The 20061-nt window shown below is 39.3% G+C and overlaps 1 protein-coding gene across 1 annotated transcript; it reads right to left on the bottom strand.

The window, feature by feature from the left end:
• Positions 1 to 2592: 2592 nt before the first annotated feature.
• Positions 2593 to 4582, bottom strand: LOC125207875 (probable xyloglucan endotransglucosylase/hydrolase protein 32). The gene is made up of 4 exons (XM_048107376.1): positions 4338 to 4582; positions 4094 to 4194; positions 3696 to 3913; positions 2593 to 3344 (listed from the first exon to the last, which is right to left on the bottom strand). Exons 1-4 carry the CDS (start codon positions 4543 to 4545, stop codon positions 2978 to 2980), a joined length of 894 nt encoding a protein of 297 aa, XP_047963333.1. The 5' UTR covers positions 4546 to 4582; the 3' UTR covers positions 2593 to 2977.
• Positions 4583 to 20061: the final 15479 nt, after the last annotated feature.

Consider the following 20061-nt stretch of genomic DNA (forward strand, 5'->3'; position numbering starts at 1 on the left):
TACCTGCCACATCAGATTTAGGCCAGGTCAAGTGGCGGCGGTCCTCCAATCTTGGAAGACCTTGTACATCCGATCCCGCGCATGGTTACGCGAATGGAGAGTGTACCTGGAGCGGGCCGGTGGGAGGCGAGGACCGGACCCCCGCTGGGCGAGACCCCGCCCTCACGAGCCCGTTGCGCCCGCCTCTATCCAACCGGGCGGCGACGCAAATGGTTGAGGGGATGGAAACTCCTCAGCATCCGGGGGAGATCGTGGGACCGCTGCTGCCGCCGTAGTCGCCGCTAGTCGCCGCTTCGGCCACCCAGCCGCCGCACTCCCCGCCCGAACTTCTCTGAGTCCTCTCGCAAATGCTAAGCACTCCTGCAGGTGAACTCCTTATACTTCCCCGCTAATGGGAACTGCCTCTCGGCCATCCTCCGGGCGTCGTCCTCATTATGCATTTACTACTGAGCTGACGGAGGGCGTTGGCGTCCACATTCTGGATTCGCAAAACGGCCCACCGCGGCCACGATGCGCTCCACCCCTTTCGGACCTCCTCCCCACTGAAGTCCTTCCCGTGCGGGCGGTGCCTCCTATAAGGCGGCTGCGATCTTCGCCTTCACATGTTGGCGACCCGGCTGGTTGTTCGCAACCAGCCAGATCGGCCGCACACCTCCAACCACCCCCGGCCACCCTCGACGTACTCGTCCTCCGTCCACTTCCTCCGGCCCGGGGGTGTCGTCAACAGCCGGGCTGCCATGACTCGCCGGCCGCCTTGGCCTTCCCCTCGTCGTCTTCTTCGGCGCGGCCCGCCTAGCTGGAACGGGAGTATCCGGATCCCCGAGATCGATCCTCATATCATGCGATGACGAGAAGGTCATCGCTAGTGAACTGCGCCCACCGGGGTCGACGTGAGACGAAGCCGCCAAAATCAAGCGAGGGACGATATACCGTGTCCTCTCCCGGTGATCCTGCATCCCCGGATGCATACCGTGCTGCATCCCCCCCGCATCCCCCCCCCGCCACATCATCCCCATCATCCACTGCATCATCTGCTCTGGGGCTGCATCTGGGGCATACCCCCCCCCCACCCGGGCGCTGACTGCCCGCCGTCTCTCGGCTTCGCCCGCATCCCCCACGGCATACCCCCCCGGTTCCCCCCCCTGCCCCTCTCCCCGACGCACCGGCCATCATCCCCATCATCTGATTCCGAGGGATGTTAAACCCCCGGCCCCATTCTGCCCGCCCATCTGCCCCCATCCAGATCCCACTGGTACCGTGGGAGAGCCGCTCGTCGCCGGACCGGACTCGTTGTTGTGATCCATCGCCGCTCGATAATGCTCTTGTATAGAAAGAGAGAAATCATGGAAACAAGCAGCAATGAAAATGAAACGAAAATCGCATATATAGGTTTTTTTTTAAAAAAAAACAAAATCCATAAACTATTCACTCAACATGCGCTAGCGTATCGGCCGCCGAGCGATCGGCCAGCCCACGCCGGTCGGCTGGCCGCCTCCAATGGAAGAATCGGCTAGCCGGTCGCTAGCCGACCATTGGAGATGCTCTTATATATTCAATTTTATGTTAGTCATTTCTTGAGCTTGATTAAGTGAATAAGATCTCTCTTTAAGATCTCTCTTTCATGAAGTTTCATTCTCATCTTTGGTCACATGATTTCGGTTCAAACATTTCAGGTCTCATAAATCAGCAGTTGATAATTAAACCAGCTACACTAATGAACTTCTCTGGCATCTCTCTAATAAAGATAATTAATATATAATCAATCTTCTAATTGTTAGGACCCATGCCGCAGTGTACAGCTGTCACTGCACTCTCACTTTAATGACACGAGTGACTGAGTGAGATACCAAATGGAATTTTTTACAATAAAACCTTGATATAATTAAAATTCAAAGACGATATTGGTGTTGGTTGTTACGGTAACATCCTACAGTATAATGGTGTAGATCAAATTGCATTGATCACTCTCCAACCATGAATATGCTTTATATTTATATGTACTCTTTATGTCCAATAAAAATAGCATATATTTTTAAAATAATATAAGTTTTAATATACAATTGTTAAAGTATGAGAAAGAAGAATGTCTATTATTTTTATTAAAAAAATAGGATATAGATAACACAAGTTTTAATAACACAAGTTTTAATAGCATATATTTATTAAAAGAGGCCCACTTCTTTAAAAAAAATTTATCAAATTAAAAGTATAAATAAACTATTAGGACAGATCCAAATAGAAAGAATGTCTATTATTTTTATGAGATGTATAGTATTACCCTCTTCGTCTCATAAGAATATGCATTCTTTCCTTTTTAGTCCGTCCCACAAGAATATGGACTTTATAATTTTGGAAAGTCTTTTCTCTTTAATAAGGTGAGACAAATTCTCTATTAACAATACTTTAATTACTATTTCTCTTTACCTCTCTCTTCCTTTATCAATTTTACATTAAAACATATGCCAAACCCAAAGTGCATATTCTTTGGGGACGGCTGGGGGAGTATTATTTACCACATATATATTGAAAAAACATGAAATAGCGTCGACTTTTAACTTTCTCCAGCTAGGAAAAAATGACATATCAGGAAGATTAAAACTTAAAGTGGCTTTATTTGAGAATTGACAAGTGAATACATACTATATATAGTGGCGGATCAAGTGAGGGTCAAGAGGCCGATCGCCCCTTCCCCAGAGACCCGCTACCATGGACCGGACAACATTACTATATACTCATACAGTACTATAGTATAGTACCACTGACACCACTTATTTTCTTGTTATCTCCAATAAATACCTTGAAACAAATACATCAACAAAAATCCACAAGCAAATAAATACTAGAAGTAGTACAATAGTTTTTCCCTCTATACTTTTTGGTGGGTTTGGATGCAGCTTCTAATCTTGCAGTCACATCTCAAGAAACCATTTTTTTAAAATTTAAGAATATTGCAATTAATAATAAAAATTCGACATAATTAGCGCCAGCACTCCGGTGTAAGGGAATGGTCCCTTTTATAGTCCTTGCAATAGTCATATACCAAATAGTGACTTTGCACCCATTGCATAGCTCTGGCCTGCTGCCCGGTCAGACGGCCCGACCGGTACGGGGATCCGGAGACAGGGCGACAGCGGGGCGGGGAGTAGGCGGTGCAGCCGGTAGCCTTGAAGTTGGTGAATCTTCCGACAAAGGGCTGGTAGCGGTAATCGGCCTTATATTTTCCATTCTCTGTCGCCCACGATGATGCATCCCATATCGATCCATAAACCCACATTGGCCTTAGTGGAAATGTTGTTGCACTCTTTCTTAGATACCTCCTTATCGGCACATCATCCACAAAGAATCTGAAATTTCATTCCCACCAAATTATTACAAAGTGCTAAGGTACAATGTAGATCACATCATCATCTATCATTGTGTTATTGTCATTGCCAATTGGATCTCAACATTTATTTGGAGTATTATTATTGAAGAATGTGATAGTAGGTATCGCTTTTTTCCGATGCTATTCATATTGTTACGGGCTAGCATTTATTGTTGAATGAAAGTTCTAGGTAGTGTTGGCAATTAATCTAGTGTGTGTGTTCAGTCAATCATAATGAATATAATTAAATTATGACTCATAGTGAAAATATGTTCGGACCACTAAATTTTTACTATTTTGTTGTGACTAACATCGATATTTAAATACTTACGTGATTTCTTTAGGGGTCCATAGGATGGCATAATGGTGAAAATCTTGAGTGGGATCAAACCATAAACGAAATTTCATCTCTCTCCCAACAATTCTTCCATCCCCACTTCCTCTCACATAGACATTAGTTTGAAGAGTGTAAGGCTTCCCAAATGTTGTCCCAAGAAACTCGATGTCCACCTCATCGTGGAAGCCCGGATGAGCTTCACTGTTGGAAAGCTGCATAATTCATGTCATGATCAAAGATTTAGCCTCATAAAAATAGGGAATCAAGAATAGTTACTAGTTAAATTCGGTGAAGATGAGTTGTCTCACTAAATGTAGTTTCGGTATTTACAATGCCACTTAAAGTTTTATGTTGCCATTCCTTTTTTAGAAACAAAAAACAAAATATCTTACATAGAAAGCTGTAATAACTCCGGCTGTATAACCACGCTGGAGTTTAATAGAGGCTCCAAAGTAACCGGAACGAAATGGTTTGACAGACTTAAACCCACTTCCTAAGCACCATCCAAAACTAATAAGAATTAGTCAATGATTTTACTATACTACTCGAATAAGTTGGTAGTACATTACATGAAGTAGAGACAATACCATTATAGCATATATTGCAAGTAAAACAAAAGAAGTTAAGGGAACCAACCCGAGTTTCTATCGAGCCAAATGGTGACACCGTTATTGTCCGTATTCTGGTGAGCCGGACCCCATAGATTCCTATAACCTTGATAGAAGCTCATGGTGCGGTACCGGGAGCTAGGGTAGTAGCCAGGAGAGGGAGGCCATTGAGCTGCATTTGCAAGAGTGGAAATGAGGGAGATGATGAGAGTAAGTGGAAGAAATGGAGATGCCATGACAAGAGGAGATGATCCAAATCAATGGCAGGGTAATTTAGTGTTTGGAGTTATAAATGTGAGGATGGGGAGGGAGTATGGCGTATTAATAATGGAAAATGGTAGGGCCAAATGGAGAAGTCAGTGATTTTGGCTTTTGGTGGCAGAGTAACTCAGATTGCTATGCCTATAGTCTTTGCCATAGGTGAAATTTTGTGGTGATGAATTACTTGCATTTTTCAGTCAATTTAGCTAGGCCAAAATGTCCAATTATTTGTGGATCTACATAGGAGAATTCTAGCCCCTATTGTATGATTGGGGTAGTAGTGCACACGGTGAGTTTCGCTTCGGGCGTTTTTTACTGCTCGTTTTATCGGTGCACCATTGCTACTTGATTATCACGGACTCACGAATTTGTTGGTATAATGCCATCTATATTAGATGTACGTCGTTCTAGATAGGCATTTCTTTACTTGCTGTTGGATATCATATCATCCTCTTTTTTTTTTTTTTACTTTTTTTTTCTACTTTATTCTTTCTCCACTTAACTAATCAAATCAAGTATCGCTTTATTTATTAATTATAATGGCAAAAGGAAACATACTCACCTAATTCTAATCGGTGGGGTCTGAAAATTTAAGGATGTGAGGGATGGTAAGAACTTAGTTTACCTAAAAATAAAAATGATTTTAGCTTATAGCAAATTTTCTTTCATGGAGTAGGGACAAGAGTATCTTAATATTGAGTTTGAAGATATGATTTGATTTTCTGTATGTGTCTGTGCACAACATTCATGAGTTGATGACTGATTTTTCCGGAGATTTAAATTTTGGACGGTGATTTTCCTCTGCAATTTAGTTCAAGTACACTCATATATACATCGCATGATCGCAATATGCTTAATTTACATTATTCAAGCTTATACAATACTTGTTTTTCTATATAAATAGTTTTTCAAGTTACAATTATTTTCATTTCACAAGAAATAACCGATTGATAATATGTTATGGAGTAAGGTATAACCAAGCAATCCCACACTAAAGATGCACTTGACTTGCAATATTTATAACTCATATACTTAATTTTTCATTCATCACTTAATATCAATGGGACACTAAGAACTTTAATGATCTAAATTACGGAAATAAGGAACAAAAGCTACAATAGAAACTTAAACGTAGTACAGTAATATTTTTTTATTTTCCAGCACCGACACTAAGCAACTTGAAACAAATAGAAACTTAAAGAAAGGTTGTATCAAACATAAAATAGTAAGTGTAATCAATGTAAATAGAAACTGGAAGTGTGAAATAAACAAAAATGATATACTTAACTAAGTAAATTGTTTACAGCAGTGATGCAACAGATCACTAACTACGAAATAGACATAATTAAACTACTCCACTACTATGGAACAGAGGGAATAGAAAAATTATTTTAGAAACAAACTACATAATTGAGGTGAGGCGCCCGTCTGTGCTGCACGCGCGCATAGTGTATGTCGTGTGAATTAGAAACAAGCGATTACGTGCTATCTTGGCATGCACTTCCCCTCCAACGTAACCGTGCACCTTGTTGTTCTTTGCGATGATCTAACCAGTTTAGACTTGTTATTTTGCATGATAAGTATGTGTTTGTTGTGGATTTGGTGACGAATTTTGTTCATATACTTACCATTCAGCAATCCAATCTTTTATCTCTCGATTGTTTGGGACCAAAGATTGGGCGCTCAGAATTTGTTTCTTTATCTTATTATTTGTTTATTTAATTTTGTGTGATGACAACTCGATATATAAGTTGATATTATTTGAGCTTTTAGTGCTTCAGTTTTACTTCTTTTAAATTATACAAATATGCGTCCGTCATTCAAATATTAAATGGTTTCCCAAAATGATAGTGAACTTTGTTCTTTGTTGGTGAGGGAACTCCCTTGTAGGATGTGATGAATTAAACCTTAGCCTATAGTGTAAATTGGTTTCTCATAATAAAGTCCAAGGTGGAGTATGTTGAATATATGTTGGTGGACTTTCATTTGTACTGGTTATTTATTTGGCCCGTGTGAGAATAGTTTGGGCTGAGCCCAATTACCTTACCTCTTATGCCAAATGCTGCCACGTGTACTCTTCACCTGGATTATGATCTGAAGCCGTTGGATTGTGGTTGTGTTAGATATGTGAGAGGAGACTCTTTGAGTCTCTCATTATTTTGATTTCTCTCTCTCTATTCACTCGATTCAGTGAATGCTCTCTTCTCTCTCTACTCTCTCTTCCTCTCCGATGTCTCCTCCGGCCATTGACTTATGGTTATCATGGTTTCCTTGAGTGATAGACCGGTGACTGAGTTGGTGGAAGCAACTGCTTCGGTTGCTTGGATGTTTCAGAGACCTAGGGTTTGGTGTGTGAGAGATCTTGCGTGAGATTGTGCTCTGTGGTTCTAGATCCGATGTGAAGGAGTTGCTTGGTGTTGGAATCTGCGGTGTGAGGTGAATCACTTGTGGATTCAACGGTGCTCCCTTGGATTTAGGTTTCTGGTGAATAGATTTGTCACTTAAAATGAGTATAATTATGAATTAATACTACAGAGATTGAGGACGCTGTCCCCATATAATTTATACAGAAAAGAAAAAAAACTTAGTCTTTCCATTTGGTGAAGCATCGTATGCGTGTGTAATAATTAATTCTGTACCACCAAATTCACGAAAACATGCTAATAATTCATGTACGGCCACTATATATATAGTATTTGCATTTGCAATCGGCAGCAATTCTAAAATTCGAGTCATTCGACAGTTTTAATGACTAGGGACCTCTTTCATGTGACTTCCATACTTTTCACTTTCTTTTACCCCTGAATTAGTAATAATATTATTTTATGTTGCAGTTGAACTACAATTAGGATAACGTTATTATTTAGTTTAATTAAAGTATCAATCTAGCAGTATAAAATTAATAATAATAATAATAATAATAACAATAATAATAATTATATTATTATTATTATTACTATCGTTAAATAAATAATATACCGCTAGATTATTTTTAAAAAAATCATCCTAATTACTACTTACGTACTACTCCACTTGTCATTTCTTGAACAATTACGACTTTTCCATTGTCGGCGATATTTTAGCCTAAATTACTAAGTACATCGGATATTGTATGAGGGCGTGCTGTTTATTGTGAAAATAACAATTGAAAACTTCCTGCTTTAAACCAAAAGTCTCAGTTAATTAGTTAAATTTTTTATAGCTCTATGGGTAGATCACCCCATGGCGGATCAAGAAATGAGTACTCATGTTTGTCATTAAGACTTGAAAGAAGAGTAATAAGAGCATCCACAGCGGTATAAAAAAAATTCGTCAGTCTATCCGTGCCAGTGGCACGACGCTGCTCTTAGCTAAGAGCACGTCCGTGCCGCTAAGCAGCCCTACGTGGCACGATTTGATTGGCCAACGGCTTAGCCGTTGGCAAAATTGATTTTTCTTTTTTTTTTAAATTCAGAAATAATACCAAAAATTTTTAAAAATATATTTTTAGATTCCCAAAAAATAGAGCCGTTTATGGACGTTTTTTTTGAATTTTTGTGATTTTTTTAAAAATCCCAAAATCATCTATAAATACACACATTCATCATCCACTGTTCACATCAAATTATCTTTCATTCATACTTTTTCATACTAAATCATCTACATCTTCCTCTCTCACTCAAACCCTCTCTAAAAAAATTCAAAGATGGATTTCACCGATCTCATTGCGGAAGCGGAACGCGAAGAACAAGAATATTATGAACAATATCGTGCCGCCTATGTCGCCGCCAAAACCCCCGCCCCTCCTCCTCAACCAACTAGATCAAAACGTCGCTACATCCCTCATGATCAGGAGGGAGCCCACGAAAGGCTCGTTGCCGACTATTTTTCCGACCAGCCGCGGTATCCAGAAGATTACTTTTGGCGTCGTTTTCGCATGTTAAAACGGTTGTTTATGAGTATTGTCAACACATTGTCTACCCGTGTTGAATACTTTCAATTAGGTGCAGATGCAAGAAGACACACAATGCGCGATACAAGAGCCCACACTGAGCTACAAAAAGATCTAATCAATCACATTTGGGCGAAATTCGGCAACGAGTAGTGGGTCTTTTTAATTTTATGGATTTTAATTATGTAATTTTTAATTTTTAGGATTTTAATTATGTAATTTTTAATTTTTAGGATTTGAATTATGTAATTTTTAATTATTTTGTAAGTTGTAATAGTATTCCGAGTATTTTTTATGCATTTTAATATTGTGAGAATGTTTTTATTTTAATTGAATAATAGAATGATGAGACCCTTGAGCTTGTCCTTAGCTAAGAGCACGGATGTGGGTGTTATGCTCTTAGCTAAGGACAAAGAGTAAAATTGGATCCGAGTCCACTTCCGTGCTCTTAAGAGCACGGATCGAGATGCTCTTAAGATGGAATTCATGAGTAATTAGGATCGGATTATCATAGGACATTTCACTTTCACGCCCTAAAAAGCAACACCTATTGAAAACAAGCTGTTTGTCTTTATGATCCAACATTAAATCATCTTCAGCAAAAAAGCACAATATCCCTTAAAAAGGACAATACGTACAAAATTAATACTTCACATTAACCCAGATGCAATGTCTTAGGGTGTCCACTATAGTTGATCGAGCCAAGCCACAAAACATAGCCAAGCCACCACCCATGTTTTATACTATGGTGGACATCCTCAAGCCATCAAATAATTTATTTTTTTCATTGTTATATTTTAATTAAGAAAATGGGGGAAAATGAGTATATTTATAGAATTTGTGTAGAAATGGGGTTAAAAAATGGGTATATAAATATTTATAGAATTAAGAAAAAAAAAATTGAAAATAGGGAGAGTCGCAGTTCGTGGCCGCTGCAATAGGGGAGCCGCGACCAACGCCCAAGAGCCGCGGCCGGGCCACGCGAGTGGCGCTCTCGTGGGCACACCCCACACCCCCCACCAAAGCCCATGTTTCGCACTCTAGGGAGGCACGGCCGGGCCACAGGAGAGCCACGAGCCGCGGCTCTCCTATAGTGGATACTCTAAACTCACTCTTTCTCGTAAAAATATGAATATTTGATTTGGCATGAATTTTTAAATATAATTAGTAAAGTAAGAAAAATAGATAGAAAAAAGTTTTTAAAGTATGTTAGTGAATAATGGATCCCACCTTATTAAAGAGAAAATGGTTTCTAAAATTGGAATATTCATACTCATTAAGACGGACTAAAATAGAAATAGTTCATAGTTTTTATGGACGCGAGGAATATAAAAATAAATGTTTACTGTAAGCTGTGAAAAATTAAAATAACTGCATCTAGATTTTATATTTTGTCAATATAATTAACTGCAAATCTTCTACAATATTATTTTGATACTCTATGTCTTTTTAGCTCAGGTAAAGATAGCACTATTCGTAGGGAGTATATGAGAGCAAGTAATTTTGATGTCTACCGACAATATAGGGAATGCCTTAAGATGCTGCCAGCTGACAATAAATATTTATCAATCTACTGCAAAAGTTCAATCATACTTTAATTTATAAAAGATGCACCGTCGATTTTTCTACATATGCGAGAGCAGCTAATAAGTCTCCCTTTTCGGTGCCTACCTATAAATGCCAAAAAAATTTATATACGTCGACGACTGATAGATTAAATTTTATTTTTTATTTATGGTATCAGAGTATATTATAGTACAAGAGTTAATTATAGTTTATATCCAATTTTTAAAACATTTTTATTTATGTTAATATTTATAAATATAATTTTTATAGTTAAATTTTACAGTAAATTTTTTATTAAATCTATAACTGATCTATCACTCAATCACGTTTTCATAGAGATACCTATCCATTTCATCGATTTTCCCTATTAATTTAGAATATAGTAATAGGAGTATTATTTAATCTATTTTTATTAAAATATTGTCATGTTTTCCATAGATGATAAGGATATGCTATGTTTTTATTTGATTTGTTTTATTTTCTTAGGATATCTTTTTGTATATTTATATACTTTATTCATCCACTAATAGAGTCACATTTCTTTGCACGAGTTTTAAGATATAAGAAAAGTGAGTGAAAAATAGTTAGTAGCATATGAATCTCACTTATAGATATTGATTTTAAATGAAATATGAATGTAATGAATTAGTGGAATGTGAGACTTATTATCATTTATAGCAAAAATGAACTGGTTCCGACAATTATATTTTCACCTAGTCTAACTTATCAGTTTAGCCTCCTGTTCTTATTTGAAACCCAAGTAGTAATTCTTAACCCGTTTTTTGTGCGTGGCAGCAAGCAATCAAATCCTGTCCCAAAATGTCCTTCCACATACTTTCATATGCTAGTTAATAGCTACTTCCTCCGTCCGCCATTAGGAGTCTCGGTCACTTTTGCGCATTCATTTTATAAAAATGATAATAAATAGTTAAAGTGGAGAAATGATAAAGTAAGATAGCGAATAATATAGAGAAGAGTCTTCTTAACACTATTCTCTCTCTTACTTTAACATTTCTCCACTTTAAGAGGATCAGCAGCGCGGCTCGTCACTGGCTCCATCTCGTCCCGGCGAGACCGGTCGGCGGCGAGACCGCGTTGCAAAACGCATCTCGTCCCAAAGAGACGGGACGTCTCGTCGCGTGTCGCGCACGGAAGGGGCCGGCCACGAGCCGTCTCGCCACGCGCCAGCGGCACGTGGCGCGCGCTGGCGCTAGGCGTGACGCCCACTCTCCGGCCCGCGAGTGGGCGTCGTAATTATGACATCATAATTTGTTTTTTTTACATTCGAAATTTTGAAAAAAAAATTAAAAATTCAAACGGTCGATTTTTTTTATTTTTCTTTTATTATTCTATAAATACTCTCTTCCTCTTCCATTCTCCATTCTACACACAAACACTATACTCATCTATTCTTCTCTCAAATATCTTGTCTCTTTTATCTCCAATTTTTGAAAAAATGTCCGGCGATGGAAACTCCGGCGGCGGCCGCCGCGGCTCCGGCGGGTTCGACTTGAACTCGTTTGGCGATTGGGCGGGCATGTACAACGTTTTGGGTACTACCGATACCGGTTCGTCGCCGGGCACCCAAGGCTCGACGACTCCGCCGGTGTACCAAACACCACATATTTTGATGTGGATGCATACTATCGTCCCTCCCCCCCAGAGGTACGGGCAATCGCCGGGATTATCCCAAATTCCGGAGAATTTTCCGGATGAACGCACTCTGGAATACCGGCCGATAGGTGGAGGCTCCGCAGGATCGGCGTCAATGCCGAGGTGGCCGAGGAGGAAGAAGAGGAAGAGGGCGACGACGAGGTTGTGGTCGACGGCGACCGTCATCCATACAACCAAAAGGAGACGTTGGCTCTGTACGACGCTTGGATCACCGTCTCGTACGATCCTGTCTTCGGGAATCAACAAACCAGCTTGTGTTTCTGGAAAAAAGTCACCAAACTTTACAACGCAAGAAGGCCGAAGAAGACCTTTGCCCGCAACGTGAAGATGCTCCGCGGTCATTGGGACCGATGCGACAAAGATGTCAAAAAATTTTGCGCGATATACAGGGTAGAAGAGGCAAATTACCAAAGTGGAACCAGTGGAGCCGACATTCTGAGAGCGGCGTTGCGGGTCTTTAAAGACGACGTCGGTATAGATTTCAAGCATGTCGATGTTTGGTCGCAAGTCCACCACCTTGAAAGGTGGGCTGGCGGTGTCCAGTCGGGCTCGAGCTCGAAACGCACGAAGCACACGGCGCGTGGCCAATACTCGTCTAGTGAGGGCGGCGAAGGCAATACCTCACAAGAGGGCACGCCAACCGATGATGCAGGGGGTCTTCCGGTTCTAGACGTCGGCCGCAAGGGACCAAGACGGCGAAGGCGGCTAGAGCGAGGGGGAGGGGCCGCAGCGAATCAAGCCATGCGGGCTCAGGCTCGGGCTCCGGCACGGGCTCGAACACCCTAATGTCCATGTACCTGCTCGCCACGATGAGTCCTCCCCAATTTGAAGCCCATATGGACGGAATTGAGCATATGAAAGCTTAACTTGGTATTCGGTCTCGATCTAACTTGGGTGCACCGCCACCAACTTCGGGGGATGATTCGCTGGCAGAGTAGTTTTTATAATTTAATTTAGAGTATTTTAATCATGTATTTTTATTTTTTTTAGGATTTTAATTATGTATTTTTTTATTTTTTAGGCCTTTAAATTGTAATTTTTATTTTATTTAATGAAGTGTGTTTTTATTAATTGAATTTGTTGGAATTAAAAATAAAAAATGAAATTGAATGAATAGTTAAGGGATGAGATGGTTAAGAGATGGAGGGATGCATGTGTTGTCTCTAGTTAAGAGATGGGCTGAAAAGTATATATAGTGGAGCCCATGAATAGTTAAGGGATGAGATGGTTAAAGGATGAATAAGAGATAGCGTTGTGGATGACCTAACTATTTATTACTGCCTCCGTTCTATAATAATGGAAACGTTTCTTTTCGGCACGGAGATTAAGAAAAATTGTGTTAGGTGAGTTAAGTAAAAAAAAGAATAAAGTGGAAAATGAAAAAGGTAGAGAGATGAAGAGAGAAAAAGGTAAGAGAGAGTAAAGTTGGTGTTGAAAAATGTGTTGACTTTTACTAAAAAAGGAAATGACTCTATTACTATGGAACGTACCAAAATGACAAAATGACTCAATTACTATGGAACAAAGGGAGTATCATTTTTATAAAACGAGTGCGCAAAAGTGACCGGGACTCCTAATGGCTTTCAACGACAAATGGGCTGAAAAGTACAGTAGTTTTGAACACATAGATTATGTGTTCAACGACAAATGATTAGGTCTAGTGTGTGTTTACTTGATCAGTCTATTAATATTTTCATGCACCTTGCACATTTGCATCTACGTCTCGAACTTTCGGCTGCCATTAGCATTTTAGAGAATCTAGTCCAACATGATAGGACCAAACATGTGGAGGTTGATCGACATTTCATAAAAGAGAATATTGAAGCTGCGATTATTGCTTTTCCATTTGTTTGATCTGGTGATCAGCTTGCAAACATCTTTACCATGGCAGTGAGCACGAATAACTTCCTAGGTATTCTTAGCGAGTTGTGTATCGGGAATCCTGTTACTTAATTTGATGGGAAGTCTTAGAAGATCATGCAGAATATCACAAAGATGGGAGCAGATCATATGGAATATCACATAATATGTTACCCTTGTATTGGCACGCTGTTTGTGGAGTTGTTGCATGTCTTCTTAATTCTTCCAACTCAATATCACGAAGATCGTGTTCACGCTTTTGGACTTCTCCCGGAATGATCCTTCGACATGGGGCTTCATGAATCTCGTGTCTTATACCACAAAGAAGATGGAATTCAATGATTATGATAAAAAAAATGTATGATCATTTTGGGAAATACAGAATAATAAATTACCACCTTCTACACCAAAACACAACTCGAAAGAATATAAAAGAGATAAAGGCTGGAAACTCACACTTCAAGAAAAAATCAAAAGATAAAGAATTTCAGAGATCAAAGCAATCGGAGCCAAACTGATTTTATTCATAAAAAGGTAGTGTAACATCCCGAAATTTCGAACCCTAATTTTAGAGCCGTAAAATTCTTATTGATGACGTGGGAGACGTGAATTAATTGATGAATGAATTTATTGCATGAGTTCTTATGACCAAGTTGTGTCTAGGGTTGAGGTTTGGGTTGAAAAGTCAAACTCGATGAGTGTGACGTGGCTTGTGAAAATTTGATTTAAAGGTGAAATTATGTGGTGAATTATTTGTTTAAGGGTGAGTGAGAATATTAGGAAAATTTCCATAAATACTATAACCACATTATTTGATATTTTCGATCCCTACTATTATTGGAGAAGGAATTCTATTTTTCCGGATTTGAATTAATTCTTGAGATATTTACCCAAATTAAATCCAAAACCTAATTATTCTCTATTTCTTAATGATAAAAATTGACACCCTATTGATTCTAGGTGATTTTCGAAAATCACCTATTTTTGGGAAGGAAGAATTATTTTATTTGTTTAATTGATCCCTTATTGATTTCCTTCCATACCTAAAATTAAATATTCTAGCAAATCTTACCATACCTCAAGGAGATCTTGCCATATCTTATTTTAGTTAATATTCAAAATCCATTCCTTATTGAATAGCTATATTACACGCCTATTTCCTACTTGAATGGGAGGATTTTTATTTTTATTTTTTTGCTCCGTGATATTTTATTCTACTCCGAAAAATATACCAAACAAAATCTTGGCTAAATAAAAGCCATAATTTTCGAAAATCCCTTATTTCCCTACCCTAATTCACGCCATTTTCCCCCTTCCTCTCTACTTCACAATATTTAATTTATTTAATTATGTAGAATCAAATCTTCCCAAATATTCTATTTAATTACCTAAAGATTTTATTTAACCCTATAAATAAGAGAAACACCTAACCCTAGCCATCAAAAAATCGCCCCCCACCCCAAATACACGCCTCTCTCCCTTTTTCCCTCTCTCTCAATTTTCTTCCACTTTTCTCCAATAATTCTTCATCTTGTGAGAAGAGTTAGAGTTTGAGCCTCAAGATTTTTGAAGAATCAAGTCTCTACTTTGTTTCTACCGTTCGTTTTGACAAGAAAAGGTACCTATATATTAACCTTTCTTCATCTAACCGATTAATCGGTATTCTTGAACCCCCCATGCATCTAGATTGAGTGAAAGTGGGTTAAATGGTATACGGAAAATATGTGTGCGTGTATGTATGTGTGTGCGTGTGTGTGGGTGTGACACGTGAACGACCCTCATGTATGACATAAGTTGATGTTAGATCTAAGATTGTTGAGTGTATAAACTTATATGATGAACATGCCTTGGTTTTGAACGATAAATGTAAACCGGATCGGTGGGAAAAAGGGGAAGCGTTGAGACATGCATGATTTAGGAGTTGATGTTGAAACTGATTCGTGATATATACCTATGTGATTAAAAGGTGAAACCTTGGTTGCGAAGCCGGATAACGAAAGAGAGAAACGTACTTGAAATCTAAGCAGTCGAGGTGGACTTTATTCTTAAACTCTTTTATGTTGCAAATTTATAAATGTGGAGAGATAAGGGTGGTTTGAACTGTTATGCCATGCCTGTGATTATTTGTGATGATGATGTGCGCCTGATGCCCAGTTTGAGAGTTCGCTCCATTGGGCTATAGGGCTATGGATATGTATAAACGAATTCGGGTCTGAGTAGGGCCGCAAACCCTACCAGGCTAGTGTACACGGTGGGATCGGGAGCCGTCCTTGCTAGTCGGCCGGTCTCGTGGGCGAAAAGTGTGGCCACACTTTCGTCGCACCATGGAAATGTTGTGATTGTGGAAATTGATGAGAAAAGTGGGGAGTTGTTTAACTGGCCAGTCTATGAAAATATTTTTGTGATACTCGATGATATTTATTTTTGATAATTGTAAAACTCGAGTTTACTATGGTAAGGGTGGCATAACTAATAAAATATTTTGGCAACGAGTTCACTAGGTATTTCAAAATACTCAGCCCTGCATGTGTTTTCCTTATGTGCAGGTTGAACGGCGATGAGCGGTGGCGGGTGTTGAGCACATTAATAAAATAAGATGGATATTTTGAACTTCGAGTGTAGTTGTGTCTTCATACATAGCTGCACTTTCTCTTGGTTGCTTCCGCTGAATTTTTGAAACTTATTAGTATTATTTAGATATTTTGGACTTGTTCCTTTGAAATTAGAAGATCGAGACATGTTGTGGGTTTTTTTTTGTTGAATTTATGTCGACCCCTTGATTTTTGATCATAGTTTATGGTATCTATTCTTCATTGATTTTCTAGGTTAAACCGTTGACTTATTGCTTTGATAGTTCGTTTAATACCTTGGTCAAATCTCTTTAAATGAAACCCTAGTCTATGCTTTTATTGCTTTTGAGTCCGTTTTGGTAGCAGTCGCCGTATTTATTATACCCTAGAAATCCGGGCTGTTACAGTACACACGCACATGCACTTCCCATACCATCTATCCCACTTTCACTCAATCTAGATGCATGAGGGTTCAAGAATACCGATTAATCGGTTAGAAAGAAGAAAGATTAATATATAGGTACCTTTTTGTCAAAACGAACGGTAGAAACAAAGTAGAGACTTGATTCTTCAACAATTCTTGAGGCTCAAACTCTAATTCTTCTCAAAGGATGAAGAATTATTGGAGAAAAGTAGAAGAAAATTGAGAGAGTATGCCCACTTCTTCAAACCTTCTAGTACAATTTAAAGACATAAACATGACACTCTCGTGACGACTATTCACTTTTCATGTTTCATTTCCCATTGCATTGCTTAGTAACTCAATTAAATAGATTTTGATAAATACACTCTCTTTTATTCCATTATTCTCTTCATCGTGATGTGCATTAGCTCGTGCAATTTGATCCCGTTCCCGATTCCGATTCAATCCCGATGATGGTTCAACAACATTTATATGCTCCATTATCATCAGCTTCATTAACCCGTTGATCATTTGGCAGCAATTCTTCTAGTGGAAGTTGGAACCATACTCATTTCTATTCGAATGAAACTATAGAACAAATGAATTTATGCACATCAAATTATTCCATCTATAACTATATTAGAGCATCCACTATAGGGGCGGCGCGGCGGCCGCCCCGATCGCGGCTAAGCCGCGGCGGGCTACTGTGGCGGACGCGTCCGCCCCGGAGGCGGACGATTTTTTGGGGGCGGAAGGGATTTCGCCCCGAAAGCGCCGAGGACGAGCCGGAGGGGAGAGAAACGCGGCGGCCGCGACGGCGGTCGCCGGTTTCCTTTTTTTTTTTAATTTCGAATTTTAAATTGTTTTTATTATAAATATTCCTCCCATTTTCATCTTCTCTCCACACACATCTTCACACCCATTTTACTTTCTATCCAATTTTTCTATCTCTAAAAATTTGTGGATTTCCATTGTTATGGATGATTTGTGGAATGAAGCATGAGATTCTTTGATTCAAGAGGTGCAGAGGGAAGCTGACGAGGAGGATGAGGTGGCGGCGGACAATACCACGAGACCATGTCGGAGTAGCTGAGCGGCTTATGGCAGACTACTTTAGCGCTAACCCCCGTTACCCAGCTGAGATTTTCCGTCGGCGTTTCAGAATGTCGCGAGCACTCTTCACCCATATAGCGACGACATTGGCGGACCGGTACGGTTGCTTCAACCTCCGGAGTGATTGCACTGGCCGGATCGGACTATCTACTTTTCAGAAATGCACCTCTGCAATAAGGCAGCTTGCCTATGCCGGACCGGCTGATATGTTCGACGAATACCTACAGATGGGTGAGACGACTAGTTTGGAGGTGCTCCGGCAGTAAGGGCATGCGGGAAGTCTTTGGTCCGGAGTTCCTACGAAAGCCAACCCCTAATGAGTGCCAGAGACTGCTAGATATGCACGGTGCGGTGCACAATTTCCCAGGGATGTTGGGCAGCATTGATTGCATGCATTAGGAGTGGAAAAACTGCCCGGTGGCGTGGAAAGGCCAGTTCACTACTGGTTTCAAAAGCAAACATCCTTCGATGATCCTGGAAGCCGTTGCTGACTACCGTTTGCGGATCTGGCATGCGTATTTCGGTGTTGCAGGTTCGAACAACGACATCAACGTTCTGCAGTCGTCGCCTCTCTTCAATGATGAGTGTCGGGGAGAGGGTCCAGAGATCAGTTTCGTAGCAAACGGCACGCAGTATCGCAGGGGATACTATTTGGCAGATGGAATATACCCTCGTTGGCCCGTATTCGTCAAGACACTGCGCTAACCGGCTGGAGCGAGGAGACAATATTTTGCGCGAAAACAAGAGGCCGCTAGGAAAGATGTTGAGCGAGCTTTTGGTGTGCTCCAAGCGCGATGGGACATTATACGCTGCCCGACACGAGTTTGGCACGAAGATGATGTCGCGAATATTATGGTAGCATGTATCATATTGCACAATATGATAATAGAAGATGAAGGATTTGCTGCAGAACGTTGGGCACCGAAAGATGGTGCAAGTACAAGTCACGGCGTTGCCTCCGCGCCGATACCATATGGGTGTACCACGTACTAATGAATATCTGATCCAACGTTTCGCTGATATACGCAGGAGCACAACACATGACCAACTCCAGGTCGATTTGATTGAAGAGGTCTGGGCACGTAGGAGAGGCGGCGTAGTGTGAAGAACATGTGTGATTTTCCGTAGATCAAATTTTCGTTGTAATTTTTCCCCTTACTTTAATCCGACGAAAATTTAGTTTTCAATTTTAATTTGTTTTATTAGCCGTTTTTATCTAATTATTTTTAGTCCGATAATTTTAATTGTAATTGAATTAAAATATACAACAAATAAAATAAAGTGAAATGTGGCTAAAAAAAGTGTCCACTATTGCTGCGGAAACTTTTTTTTTGTGGCCGTGGACAAATAAAAAGTGGCTATGGACAAAAAACGTAAAAGTGTCCAGCCAAAGTGTCCACCCTATTGTGGATGCTCTTACAATATAAAAATAGATTTAGCCTTCATAAAATAATCTATATATTTTCAGGCTTAAGTTTTAAACGAACTAGTATTACACCCGTGCTATGCACGGTCTAAAATTAATTAAAAATATTAATTTTAGAATGTAATTTAATTAACTAAAATTATAAACAATATCATTACATGAAAATTGTTAATTTTAGAAATGGGTTGACTTTTTACTAAAAAAAGGAAACGAATCCATTACTATGGAACGTACCAAAATGACAAAATAATTCCACTACTATGGAACGGAGAGAGTAGTATAATATTATATGTTTAAAAATATTATCACCATTTAAAACTTCTAACTCCGCATTCTTTTCAAAATCTAGATTAATTTAATATTATGAGTTAATTTATTATTAGACACATGCTTATTTTGTATTTTATCCTTTTAAATTAGTACTATAATTTCTAATTATTAAATGAATTCATTAATACGATTTTATAATTTGTGATTAAATTTTAAAGAATACATATTTGAATTCCATAGTTGGATAGATAGCAAATGATTTATCTCTATTAAATACTCCCTCCGTCCCGCTTTAGGAGTCCCGGTTGAGTCGGGCACATGTTTTAAGAAAAAAGTGTTTGAGTGTGTAATAAATAAATATTGTAGTGGATGTTGGGACCCACTTTTAATTGAGTGTCCAATGAATAAATGTTATAGTGGTTGTTGGGACCCACTTTTAACACTTTTTAATTTGTTGTAGTGGATGTTGGGACCCACTTTTAACACTTTATAAGTATTTTTTATTAATTTATCTCAACCGGGACTCCTAAAGCGAGACGCCCAAAATTAACTCCTAAAGCGGGACGGAGGGAGTTTTAATTTCTAACAACTTAAATATTTAAAATTTTAAAATTTCGGATTAGTTATTAATTACTGAGATTGAGTCATCCAAAGTTTGGGTATATAATAATATGTTTT

The sequence above is a fragment of the Salvia hispanica genome, chromosome 2 (assembly GCF_023119035.1).
Source record: "Salvia hispanica cultivar TCC Black 2014 chromosome 2, UniMelb_Shisp_WGS_1.0, whole genome shotgun sequence".
Classification (NCBI taxonomy): domain Eukaryota; kingdom Viridiplantae; phylum Streptophyta; class Magnoliopsida; order Lamiales; family Lamiaceae; genus Salvia; species Salvia hispanica.